Here is a 14,393-nt window from a genome sequence, read left to right as displayed (position 1 = left end):
GAATGTTATTTTCCCGGTGGAATATTCGCCTGATATCAGGTTGTCAGATAAATAATACTTAGGTAAAAAAAGGTGTGTGGGGGGGCTGCATTTTGACTGAAGTGTATTAAACCAGTGTAATCAATGTAGTAAGATACATTTAAATCACCTTTTCAAATAAAATTTTAGAAGCCATTCTTCTTTAAATTAAACTCACAATCAGATTTTTTCTTAATTTTTTTAGTGAAAGAATTTCCATTCTTACAGCCTAAACACCTGCTAGTAAACAAAACAAATTCTGAATAGAATTAGTTCCAATAAGTTTTATATTTTTAAAGCCATTTAATATGGAAGAATGTGAGCTTTTCTATTTAAAGTATTTCCTTCATGATTTTAAACTTCCAAATTTAAAAGCTAACTTTGTGGGTGCTCTGTGGTATCACCAAGCAAGTGAAACAGTTTTTCCAGAATATTTCACTAAAATTTAAATAGTATACTAATTTGTCATTCATTTACCATATTAACTTTCATATTTCATACTTAGGAAATTATATTCCAAAAAATCTTTCTAAGCTCTTGAAAATCTATAGTATTCATTACCAAAATGAAGTTGTGATTTTGCCAGCTGGTTCCCAAATTCAGTCTGTGACCAGTCAGTTTAAAACTAATAAGCAGAATGAGTACAAAAAATGGGACAAATTGTTGATGCCACTGTGTTATAGTTAGTAGTAGAACAATACCAGTGATTGTTTAGAAGATTTTATATTTGTATTACTAATTGTATCTTATAAAAGCATTTCTGTTGTATGTTTTTTTACCTGTTGTAAAAAAAATAAAAAATTTTTTAAAAAGCTTAGAACAATCCTTAAATATTTATAAAATGTGTTTCAACATTCATATTTCACCACATCTTAAAGAAACATGAAATTCAATTTATAGCTTAAACAGGAACTCCTCCAAACAGCCTTCTTTTTCTAATTCCAATGGTTCAATCCTCAAATTACCACGTGTTTTACATATACATTGGCAGAATAACTTCTGATCTCGCTCTCCTAATGTAGGATCAAGACACTGTTCATAAGACACTCAAGAAAGTGCTTTTGCAATATCACAAACTTATTTTCTTAAGTTTGTACTAGCAGCAAAAGTATTGAGCTTCCAGCTGTATGGAGCCCTGTAGCACTCTCTACAGAGAGGGTCCTGATTCCCAGCAACTTAGCTGTGAGTGCAGGCGCGGAAGGGTCTTAAAGTGGCGTGAGTTACATTAACCTGAGTATCATAGTAAGTAAAAATTTATCCTAACGTCTTTGGGGCGGGAGGGGTTTTTAGCAACATTGGGGCCGGTTGCAGAAACAACGCCTCTCCGGCCTTCCAGACACTGAGGAAAGTATTCTTGTTCTCTTCATATACCAAGGGAATGGTGGGAAAAGTCTTTGCTAGAGAGCATGTGGCTGTGTGTTGTCACTTAATATTCAGCACAGGCAGCTAGGATTTAAACCCTCCCTGATCTTGAGACAGAGAACTTTACCCAGAAGATGGGACTGAGTTCAGATTTGAGATACATTAATCACTCATCATTACTTAGATTGATGAAAGTATCTTTTCCCTCTATTAATAATTAAAAGGGAAAAAAATTATTTGTTAATGCTGTATTTTTCTGTCCAAACAGGTTGAAACAGTTCCTCAGGCTACAGTGAAGACTGGATTACAGAAAGGTGAGTTAGTATTATAATGTTGCTTTGCATTTCCTTGATTAAAACCAATTTTTAAGAATTATTTGTACTTCATGTATTTTTGTCTGTCTCTGTAAATCATTGTTGTTGCTCTTCAGTGTGAAATTGCAGTATTCCCCAGTGTTTGTGTGTGTGTGTGACTTTTAGAGTTGATCTTATTCTGTACCTCCACGTGAAAAGTCTTACTTGTTTTGGTAAATTGGAGAACACCAGGTAGACTTGATACTGTTTCCAACTTTTCTCCATAAGATTCTGGGGTTTCACTGGCTTATAAACTAGGGATGTGACGAATCCACTTTTTTTGGTATTCGACTGAATACCGAATAGTAGCTATTCATGTTTGTCAAACATGGACTATGACAAATCAGACAAGACAAGCTGATTGAAAAAATCTTGCCACATTTATTTTTACAGTGCTGTAAAATCTTTTTGTAAATTAAAATGATTCATAGCATTTATGGCCACTATTAGATGACCTTATGCGAATCTATTTGAGATATGCACAAAGTTTAAGAAAGCTTAAACTTATATCTGTATTTTCTGTGTGCAATTTGACTACAGTACAAACTCCATAGCATGATTCGTGCGTTTTTGGTGAGATCAGACTGTATTTAATACCTGTAGTTTACTCTGGGCAAATTGCATTATTTAAAAATAAAATAAAACAACAGCCTCTCTGCATTCTCGGGGAGAAGTCTGCAGCGATGGTCTCCGTGGAGATCCTCAGCAGAACTGAACAGCCTCTCGGAGGGAACACTGCTTGGCGGAGCTCCAAGAAAAGACATCGCGATCGCTGCGAGATTAGGAGGCCTGATTGCGTTGTGTTTCCACCATTCCACAGGGTCGGCGGACCGGGGAGTGCAGGGCTCTGTCAGATTCAGTGACAGCTCCGTCTCCGCAGCGATTGAGGAAACTGTGGACTGAGATTCCTGTACAATTTCATCCCAGAAACTCCAGACTTGTAGTCTCCATGCAAGATTTCTTTGTCGGCGGCTCGATAAACAGTTTCTTTGTTTCGATTTTGATTTCGCCAATCATCATTATTGGCATTTTCCTGCCTGGTTTCTTCTTCAAGACTCTGAACAATTGCTTTAACAGTCAAATGATTTTTTTTTTTTGGTTTGAGCTGGATGGGTACAGCTTAAATCATGGGTCCAGCCTAAAAACCACCATTTAACTTACACTGATCAATTTCAACATGGACTGTTTTTTTTTGTTTTTAAATAAAGCATCATTAATGCACATCTGCAGGGTTTTGCCAAACAGCCCAAACTGTATACATTACAATCATTAAAAGTTCTTATTTTTTTTTTAATATTAGTGCCGTTATCATGGAGAACAGCATGACAGCTGTCTTTGGCAGTCTGTCATTTTTCTAGCATTTTCAGAAACTCATCGGAAATGGCGGTACCTGTGTTTCCCTTCGAAAGCCTCTCAGTACAGCACTCCTGTTCCTCTGTTAAAACTCCTTGTTAATCCAGTGATCTTTTAGGCCAAGGAAATATTTTGTGATGGTGTTCTGGGTCCATACACCAGCAATGAAGGAGATAGATTTGTGTACTTGTGTTTTTTAATCAGCATTAACATGGGCAGGCACCCTCATTTATAGATGTCAGGAAACATTCAGTGAAAAACTTGTAGAATGGGATGTGATAACGAGGTTCCAGTAATCTGAGCAGTCTAACGAGGCCCACCTCCTCCACCACAGAACGTGGCTATGTTCCAAGTGCTACTCTCATTCAGCCTGTTGCGGATCTTCATGGCCTCAGGAGACTTGTTTCTCCATGGGCTCTTCTGGACTGCACACTTCCACCATAGCTTGCTGGGCTGATCTAGATGTCTGTTTGTTGTATGGAAATTTTGGGGGAAAAAAAATCCAAAACACAAACTGTGGGTTGAAATATTAACCGTCTCCTTGGTTCCTTGGTATTCACCGTGCCTGATCTGCACATTTCATCGTGGCTGTTTCTGTATAGCCTATACTGCATTAGCCCAAGAGATTGTTGCTTTGTAACTTTTTGCACTATTGTTTTGGCTGGATTTGTATTACACACAGTTTTAAAAAAAAAATTCCACACTATTCTCTGCCTTTTTTTTCCTATTTATTTCTTCCCGCACAAATTCCACATAGAGGCCTTCCCATCCAGCTCTACGTGATTTGGCTGCACTTGAACACTGATTGTCCATTTACAACCCTCAGCAATGTGCCTCCTAAATGGCATGACATATGTAGATGTGCTGCAGCGCTTGTTAATGGTCACAATAAATGCCACTTCACCAAGGAAGTCTCAGATGAACAATTACGAACATCCAAATTTTATTGGGGGGCAATAATCAACTGAATTGCAAAATTCGGGGGAAAATGGCACTATCCGTGTACGAATCGAATACAAATCAAAGATTTGTCACATCCCTAATAAAAACAAGATGGAGATGTCTCTGCAACCATATTTGTAAGCTACACAGTGTGTTGGGTTTTATGTCTTCCCCCTCCAAATTGAATGGTTCTTTGAATTGCTCCAAATCCATCAGCTATCCTGCAATTTTGATAGAATTGATTTTTAGGTTGGAACGTGGGCTCTGTTGACTGAAAATAGCTTTAGAGAGGAGAACTGAATTAAATGTTTTGATAGAGCGGTTGTAAATTAAATCAATCACTACCAGGAAGGTCAGAAGTTCTGAAGTTTTGACTCATTACTTCAGTGTTACAAAGAGAGCTATGCTTTTTCCACACTAAAGATGAGTTTGAGAAAAGAAAATATTCTCCCACACACACAAAAATTAAAACAAACCTTAAGTACTATTTTAGGATTAATTTCAGTGTGTTGTATTAAGGTGCCAGCGAGATTTCAGATTCCTGTAAACCTCTAAAGAAAAGGAGTCGCGCCTCAACTGATGTAGAAATGACTAGTTCAGCGTACAGAGACACATCTGACTCCGATTCTAGAGGACTGAGTGACCTGCAGGTAAATATGTGCAAGGGTCTGGACAAAGTGTTCTTTCTGAACATAATGCTTTTGCCTTATTTATTTGGGGAAATCGGGACATTTTAAAAATACTCATAGAAAAAAATCACTTTGTTTATTTTGAGCGTCTTAATTCTTTTGCTCTCATGTTATATAACAAAACTATAGTTTGTTTGTAATTTTAACTACAGTTTTTCCCAAAACAGCAGACCTATGATATCTGTGGATTTTGGAAAGAAAGGAAGGAAAAAAGAGGTGGTTGTGTCAAGATCTAATAATGCTTGAGCAAGTCTTACTAGGATTTTCATAGCGTCTTATCTTTGAGGGAATTTTTATTTTGTTTTTCTTAAAAATGCTATGTTTTCTATGTAGGTAGGCTTTGGAAAGCAAGTAGATAGCCCTTCAGCTACTGCAGATGCAGACATTTCTGATGTGCAGTCCATGGATTCAAGTTTGTCAAGAAGAGGCACTGGAATGAGTAAGAAGGACACTGTATGTCAGGTAGGCAGGTAACTGGTGCTATGGCTTGAAATAATTGCTATTATATTCTGCCAGTAATAGACTTAACTCCTGTTGAAAAGGGTAATATGTTTCTAAATTATTATGATATTACTTTAAAGCTACAGATATAAGACCTCTTTCTGGCTCTTTTTTTCCCTTTCTGAGTTGGAATACTTACCCACATGCCAATCTTTAGTGTGATATACTATTATTAATTGGAAGTAAATGGCAGATGACTGATTGGAAAAACTTTCTTAAATTCAGAATTTTAAAGTAATAACTTTCTTGTGTATTTTTACCATTCTTGAAAAAGTACTGCTTTGCCCTGTGAAGAAAAGTTAAATATGCAGATCCCAAAGAAGGAATCCTAAAAGATCAAGTATGACTTTAAACTTTATACCATATTGGATCTGGAAATACTGTAATTGTCTAGTTCTCTGGTTCTCAAAGTGAAGGCCAAGGACAAACAGTATCAGCATCTTCTGGATACATATTAGAAATGCACATTGTTGGGGCCCCCGCCAGACCTACTGAATCACAGTCTGTGGGTGAGGGACCCGGTAATTTGTGTTTAACAAGCCGCCCATGTGGTCTTGATGTTTGCCAAAGTTTGAGAACCACTGCTTTTTGCCATATTACAGATTTGTGAAAGCTCTGGTGACTCTCTGATTGCTTGTGAGGGAGAGTGCTGCAAACACTTTCACCTGGAGTGCCTGGGATTGACATCAATTCCTGATAGCAAGTTCATCTGCATGGAATGTAAAACTGGTAAGATGACTTATTTCGATAGTCATGAAAAGATGAATGGGATTGTGCCAGGAATGTGCACTGGCAACCTCTCCTAGGACATCTTGTTCCCATCACTTTTATTAGCCCTCCTCCTCTCTTCCCAAAGGTATTTCAACAAATTAAGATTTGGCTTCAAGATTTAAAAAGTAGTTAAATTTCCTCCTACTGGTGCCTTCTACCATAAAACCTGTCACATTACCAAGATGAATTTGTGTTTTATATAAAGAGTTATACAAAGTATGTTAATTGAGTTATTTTTCAGATGGGTTTGAGATTTTGGGGGCTCAATAAATTGGTTTAAAGTTCTTTAAGAGACTGGAACAAGTATCAGTGCATAACCACAGTGATTATATTTTTAGTGGAAATTTGGAGCTACTGGAAATCATTTTTTAAACTTGGGATTCACCATTTATTTCTTATCTCACTATACATAGACTACCACCTACCAAAATAATTTGTAGAGAAATAAATATGCTAGTTTATATTTCTTCTCTCTGTAGCCATAATTCTGGTTAATATCGTGGAAAGCAAGTTGTAGTTGTTTAATCTGTAACAACATGGCAAATAAAAAATAACTGGAGGTGACATGGTGGTGCTTCTAGGAACCATGTTGACGTGTTTTTTGTTTTGTTTTGCTTTGTTTTAGCTATGAGGAACTAAGTCGACTGGATAGCAAGTATACATGATATGCTGATCTTACCTTTGACTCTATTATTTTTCTACTCCTTCTTTTCTTTTTATATGGATTCTTACAGATACTTATTTTATCTTTTCTTATTTGATTGTATGCCTCCTAAAATCTTTCAGACAAAAAGTTAGTAATTTTTTTTTTTTCAAGACAGTCTCGCTCTGTTGCCCAGGCTGGAGTGCAGTGGCACGATCTCGGCTCACTGCAAGCTTCGCCTCCCGGGTTCACGCCATTCTCCTGCCTCAGCCTCCCGAGTAGCTGGGACTACAGGCGCCCGCCACCACGCCCTACTAATTTTTTGTATTTTTAGTAGAGACGAGGTTTCACCATGTTAACCAGGATGGTCTCGATTTCCTGACCTCGTGATCAAACCGCCTCGGCCTCCCAAGTAATTTTTTTTTTTAACTGAACACTGACTTACTAAATGTTAGGTGCTACAAGTACTAAGCATTTTCTCCTGCTATTTCATTTGATCCATGATAAGATAGGTACTATTATGATTTCCATTATACAGAAGGAGAAACAAGATTTAGAGAGTTTAGTAGCTTCCCCAAAGTCACAAAGGTAGACCATGATGACTCTGTGATTTAAACCCAGGCAGCTGGACTCCAGATTTATTTTTTCTTTACCATGGTCTTCTACTGCCCTGGTGGATAGGATGGACATCACAAGTCATATGTCATATATCCCAATACACACTCATTCACATACATACACACACACACAAATACACACACGCATACATAAACTAAGCTATGGAAGCTGTTTAGAACATATAACTTAAAATTTTCCCCTTATAAAATATTTTATTCATCACATTTAGACTCTGCAGTAAAACCTGTGAACAGTTTGCCAGCTGGCAGCCCTGGGGTTATATTATCTGCACATTGTATTATTTGGCCTTCAGAATGCATTTCCATTTTTGAACACGGATAGAGCATGTAATCCTGGCTCCTCACATTCCCCATTATTCCTTTTTCTAAAATTCAGTCATTCCAGTCACTTATATATCCTGCCTGGCCCCTTTAAGCATTCAAGTATTGTATTAGGGACTTCTTGCATTGCTATAAAGAAATACCTGAGACTGGGTAATTTATAACGAAAAGACGTTTAAATGACTCACAGTTCTGCAGGCTGTATAGGAAGGATAGTGCCAGTATCTGCTTGGCTTCTGAGGAGGCCTCAGGAAACTTACAATCATGGCAGAAGGCAAAGTGGGAGTAGGCACTTCAAATGGCAAAAGCAGGAGCAGGAGAGAGAGTTGAGGGAGAGGGCCACACATTTTTAAATGACCAGATTTCACAAGCACTCACTGACCATCGCAAAGACAGCACCAAGCCATGTGGGATTCACCTCCATGATCCATACACCTCCCACCAGACCTCACCTCCAACACTGGGGATTACATTTCAACAGGAGATTTGAGTGGGGACAAATATCCAAAGTATATCAAGTATGCAATCCCTGATTTAAGATATTGATAGGAAGGACCATGTATCTCAGTATTAAAACACTCTTAGGGCTTCTCTCCTAACTCTAGAATCCAGGAGAATTCTTCCAACAGAGGCTAGGTGTATTTAATTTGGTACACATCTATTAGAAAATTTAAGAGGGAAATTTGCTTTAAAAACAGTTAAGTATGGGATGTTGTCAGTAAGCATGAAAAAAATTTTTTATTAAAAAACAGTTGGGTAGAACAAAGAGGACTCACATTTCCTCATTTGAAAGTATACTACAAAGCTACAGAAGTCAAAACAGTGTGATACTGGCATAAAGACAGACATATAGACCAATGGCATAGAAAGCCCAGAAACAAGCACTTGCATATATGGTCAAATGATTTTTGATAAGGGTGTGAAGACTAGTCAGTGGAAAAAAAGACAGTCTTTCCAACAAATGATGCTGGAAGAGTTGGATATATGCCTGTAAAAGAATGAAGTTGGACCCTTACCCAACAGCATAAACAAAATTAATTCAAAATGAATCAAAGACCAAGCTGTAAGAGCTAAAACTATAAAACTCTTGGAAGAAAACATTGCATAGAGGAAAAGCTTCATGACAATGGATTTGGCAGTGATTTCGTATACATGACACCAAAGGCACAGGCAGCAAAAGGAAAAACAGACAAATTGTACTTCATCAAAATTAAAAACTTTTGTACACCAAAGGGTCTTATCAACATAATGTAAAGGCAACCCACAGAATGGGAGAAAATATTTGCAAATTACATATCTGATAAAGCATTAATACCCAGAACATATAGAGAACGCCTTCAACTCAGCAATAAAAAACTAAACAACTCAAGCCAGGCGTGGTGGCTTATGCCTGTAATCCCAGCACTTTGGAAGGCTGAGTCGGGCGGATCACCTGAGGTCAAGAGTTCAAGACCAGCCTGACCAACATGGAGAAACCCCATCTCTACTAAAAATACAAAATTAGCCGGGCATAGTGGCACATGCCTATAATTCCAGCTACTCGGGAGGCTGAGGCAGGGGAATTGCTTGAACCTGGGAGGCAGAGGTTGCAGTGAGCCGAGATCGTTCCATTGCACTCCAGCCTGGGCAACAAGAGCAAAACTCCATCTCAAAAAAAACAAAAAAAACTAAACAACTCAATTCAAAATTGGGCAAAGATCTTGAGCAGATAGTTCTCCAAAGAAGATATGCAGATGGCCAATATACACATGAAAATATGCTCAATATAATGAGTAATCAGGGGGCCAGGTACAATGGCTCATGCCTGTAATCCTAGCACATTGGGGAGCCAAAGCAGGTGGATCTCTTTGAGCTTAGGAGTTTGAGACCAGCCTGGGCAACATTAGTGAAACCCTGTCTCTATTTAAAAAAAAAAAAAAAAAGTAATCAGGGAAATGCAAATCAAAGCCACAATGAGATGCCACTTGATACCCATTAGAATGACTAGTATCAAAAAAAGAAAAATGAAAACAACATGTTGGCTTAACTATGGAGAAATTGGAACCCTTGTGCATTGTTGGTGAGGATATAAAATGGTGTAGTGGCTGTTGAAAACCCGATGATGGTTTCTTAAAAAAATTAAACAGAATAACAAATGATCAAGCAATTTCACTCTGGGTATATACCTGAAAGAACTGAAAGAAGGGGCCAGGCGTAGTGTCTCACACCTGTAATCCAGGGATTTTGGGAAGCCAAGACGAGCGGATTGCTTGAGTCCAGGAGTTCAAGACCAGCCTGGGCAACATGGTAAAACCCCATTTCTACCAAAAATACAAAAAAAAAAAAAAAAAGTTAGCCCAGCATGGTGGCGCGTGCCCATAGTCCCAAATACTCAGGAGGCTGAGGTGAGAGAATCACCTGAGCCCAGGAAGTCAAGACTGCGGTGAACTGTAATGGCATCACTCCACTCCAGCCTGGGCAACCAGAGTGAGACTCTCTCAAAAAAAAAAAAAGGACTCCAACAGATATTTATACTGTCATATTCATATTCCTAGCAACATTATTCACAGTAGTCAAAAGGTAGAAACAACCCAAATGTCCATTGATGGATGAATAAACAAAATGTAGTATGTACCTACAATGGAATATTACTCAGCCTTAAAAATAAATTCTGATACATGCCATAACATGGATGAACCTTGAGGACTTTATGCTGAGTGAAATAAGCCAGGTATAAAAGGCCAACAAATATTGTATGATTCCATTTATATGAATTACTTGGAATAGTCAAATTCTTAGAACAGTAGTCACCAGGGTTGTAGGGGAGGGTAAGATGAGGAGTTCTTTAATGGGTACCAAATTTCAGTATGGGATGATGAAAATGTTCTGGAGGCAGATAGTGGTAACAATGTGAATGTACTTAATGCTACTGAACTGTACACTTAAAAATGGTTAAAGTGTTAAATTTTATGTTATATATATTTTACCACAATTATTAAATTAAGTGCTTTTAATTTACTTATGACATAAAAATTAGTTTGGTACCTATTTGGTACACTTCTAACGTATTAGAAGTGAGAACTGTGATTCTTCAAACCATTGTTTAAGGTCATTTAGGCAATTTTCCTTTTAGTTTACAAAAGATAAAACACTTCACATGTAAGAATTATTGCAGGTACATACCTAATATGTTCTTATACTACCACTTTCTATTATTTAAGTCAAACGAGATTTCTGGAAAGAAAGCATTTTTATTTGCCCTTTTGAATAAAATGTACAATAGAATAAGTCTCCAAAAAGAGTTCTGTAACAGATAGTTTTACTTATTCTTTTTTTCCCCACTTCCCCCATGGTCCTTGACTCTGGACTGATGGACTGACTTCTTTTTTTTGGTCCCATTGCCCAGGCTGAAGTGCAGTGGTGCAGTCTCAGCTCCCTGCAGCCTCGACCTCCCAGGCTCAGGTGATCCTCCCACCCCAGCCTCCTGATGAGCTGTAGGGACTACAGGCACGCAGCACCATACCCAGCTAGCTTTTTAATTATTTATTTATTTATTTATTGAGACAGATTTTCACTCTGTCACCCTGGCTGGAGTGCAGTGGCGCAATCTCAGCTCACTGCAACGTCCACCTCCCAGGTTCAAGTGATTCTTGTGCCTCAGCCTCCCTTGTAGCTGGGATTACAAGCACACACCACCATGCCCGACTAATTTTTGTATTTTTAGTAGAGCCAGGGTTTTGCCATGTTGGCCAGACTAGCCTCGAACTCCTGACCTCAAGTGATCCACCTGCCTGGGCCTCCCAGAGTGCTGGGATTACAGGTGTGAGCCACTGTGCCCAGCCTCCGGCTAGTTTTTTGGGGTTTTTTTGTTTTTTGTTTTTTGTTTTTTGTTTTTAAGTGGAGAGACAGGTTTTACCATGTTGCCCAGGCTGGTCTTGAACTCCCATACTCAAGCAGTGCACCCACCTTGGCCTCCCAAAGTGCTAGGATTACAGGCGTGAGTCACTGTGCCTGGCCACTGACTGACTTGTTCTTAATAAAGGCCATTTCCTAGTGAAAAGGAAGAGTATGGAAAGCACTCACATGTTAGAGCTCTAACCTAAGTCTAAAGGAGTTTGATAGTTCAGCTCTCTGTTAGCATAACACTTGTACTAGTTTTAACTATTTTCATTTATATTAGGCTTATTTTGATCATTACATAAATGAAGGCTTATTTTATTTTATATTTTCTTGAGAGAGGTTCTTGCTCTGTCGCCCAGGCTGGAGTGCAGTGGCATGAACATAGCTCACTGCAGCCTCGACCTCCCGGGCTCAATCCTCCCACCTCAGCCTCCTGAGCAGGTGGAACCACAGGCACATACCACCACGCCTGGCTAATTTTTTAATTTTTTTGTAGAGATGGGGTCTTACTGTGTTGCTCAGGCTGGCCTTGAACTCCTGGGCTCAAGTGATCCTCCTGCCTCGGCCTCCCAAAGAGCTGGGATTACAGGCGTGAGCCACCGTGACCATCTGAAGTCCTATTTTATTTTTACAGAGAGTAGTTTATTTATTAAACAAATCTGTGAAGTCAAACTTCCTACCTTTCAAATACATTTTTTTAATTTTTAAAACTTTTAAGTTATTTTAAAATATATAATTACCTTCATATCTATATACATGGTAAAATGTACTTTATTGGCCTTAACCATGTGGTGAAAAAATGTACTTTGAAATTACATATATACAATGGGACCGAAAAAAAAACGCCACCTTACTGTACTTTATTTCTGCAAGACAACTTAAAAAGTGAATATCACAGTTTCAACTACTCATTTTAAAGAACTTTTATAATTCAGCAAATTTGTAAAGATTGGGTACTTCCAGAATCAAAGAAAAATAATGCAATTCACCTAACTTTCTATAAAAAAGCAAAACTATTCCTTATATTTTTTCCTTCAGATTTTTAATAGGCATTATAAGAAAAGTGGACAAAAGACTTGAACACTTTCGAAAGATGGTATCCAGATGACCAATAAACATTTGACAAGTTTGTGGTTATAATTTGCAGTTCTTTGCTTAAACATTTCTTTCTGTATCTTTTATTGACTCTTGGGAATTATCTGTTTATGTGTCTTATCCATTTATGTTTTGTGGTGTTAAAAGTGTTCTTATCATTTGTTAATATTTTAAATTTATCTCTAATTACACAAGTAAAACATAACTACATTGTTTTGAAAATATTATAATTACTGTTCTTGCTGATGTCACCCTTGATGATCAGTATTAATCCTAGGCCCTTACTTAGTTCCAGTCCTGACAACCATTGTCAGTTTGATGTGTAGCCCTGTAAACCTTTTTGTGTGTCTGTGTGTGTGTGTTGTAGTACAAATCTGTCATACCATTGTTCTGTCGGAGCTCTTCTTATGTCAATACAGATGCATTCTATTTAATTGTTGCATAGTGCCCTAGTATACATATAGTCATAGTTTATTTAACTCTTCCCTTATCAAAGGACACTTGAGTTACTTTCACTTGTTTGCAACTACAGTGTTTCAGGCAACATCCTTTAACATTTACTTTCTGTCTTCCCCAATGTAGTTATTGAGAAATTGAATTTCTAGGCAGAAAGTGAATGTACTTTTATTTTAATGGATATTGCCCAGTTGCCTTCTAAGGTAGCTGCTTCCAACTTAAACTCCTACCAGCCCACACCCTTATCAATAATTGGTATTATCACTGTAGTCCCAATTACTCTGGATTCTGGGGCACAAGAATCACTTGAACCTAGGAGGCAAAGGTTGCAGTGAGCCAAGATCACACAACTGTACTCCAGTCTGGGCGACAGAGCGAGACTCTGTCTCAAAAATAATAATTGGTATTATCAAACTCTTTTTTTGTATTTATTTATTTATTTATTTATTTATTTTTTGAGACAGAGTCTCACTCTGTCGCCCAGGCTGGAGTGCGGTGGCGTGATCTCGGCTCACTGCAAGTTCCACCTCCCAGGTTCACACCATTCTCCTGCCTCAGCCTCCCGAGTAGCTGCGACTACAGGCGCCCACCACCACACCCCGCTAATTTTTTTGTATTTTTAGTAGAGACAGGGTTTCACTTTGTTAGCCAGGATGGTCTTGATCTCCTGACCTCGTGATCCACCCGCCTTGGCCTCCCAAAGTGCTGGGATTACAGGCGTGAGCCACTGCACCCAGCCGTTTTTTTCTATTTTATAACTGGTTTCAGTGAGCATTTACCTGATTACTAGTGAAGATGAACATATTTTAATTTTCTTTTGCCTATTTGTCTTTCTGTAAATTGCCCATTTACATCCTCTGCCCACTTTTACATTAGGCTGCTTTGGTTTTTTTCTATATTGATTTGTAGTTTGTCTTATTCCATTATCTTTGCTTATATATGTTGTGTGCGTTTTCTCCATATGTAAACTGTTTATACAACAAAACAATCTTTTGTCATTTTTGTTGCATATTTCCCTACATCTGTTTGTCTTTTACTTGTTTCTTCTTTTTTTCCTGTTTAGTTTTTTCATATTTGGCATTATTTTCTTCCTTGAATGTTGGACATATTCACCAGTGGAGCCATCTGGGCCTAAAATTTTTTTTGTTGAAAGATTTCCAATTATAGTTTCAATTTATTTTAATAGTTTACAGAACTATTCATATGTCCTGTTTATTTTTGTGTCATTGTTTGCAAGTTCTTTTTTTCTAGGAATCTGTCCATTCATCTAAATTTTCAAATTTATTAGCAAAAATATAGTGATACCCTTTTACTATCTTTTCAATGTTTGTAGGATTGGTAGTGATGCTCCATTTTTCATACCTGATATTAA

General features: G+C 37.8%; 1 protein-coding gene across 6 annotated transcripts in view; it reads left to right on the top strand.

Moving 5' to 3' along the window:
• The window catches only part of NSD3 (nuclear receptor binding SET domain protein 3), a 113,977-nt gene that overhangs the window by 62,578 nt on the left and 37,006 nt on the right, over positions 1–14,393 (top strand). For 5 of the 6 annotated variants that reach the window (XM_030817119.1, XM_030817118.1, XM_030817116.1 and 2 more), the window contains exons 9-12: positions 1,649–1,694; positions 4,548–4,678; positions 5,051–5,179; positions 5,821–5,947. In XM_030817119.1, coding sequence (XP_030672979.1) covers positions 1,649–1,694; positions 4,548–4,678; positions 5,051–5,179; positions 5,821–5,947 — 433 coding nt within the window. Of the gene's footprint in view, positions 1–1,648; positions 1,695–2,553; positions 3,793–4,547; positions 4,679–5,050; positions 5,180–5,820; positions 5,948–14,393 lie in introns of those variants that run through there. The other variant, XM_030817120.1, reaches the window with a different exon arrangement.

Source organism: Nomascus leucogenys, chromosome 8 (genome assembly GCF_006542625.1).
Source record: "Nomascus leucogenys isolate Asia chromosome 8, Asia_NLE_v1, whole genome shotgun sequence".
In the NCBI taxonomy this organism is placed as follows: domain Eukaryota; kingdom Metazoa; phylum Chordata; class Mammalia; order Primates; family Hylobatidae; genus Nomascus; species Nomascus leucogenys.
The sequence above is the reverse complement of the archived record's forward strand: the minus strand, read 5'-3'. Positions and strand labels throughout refer to the sequence as shown.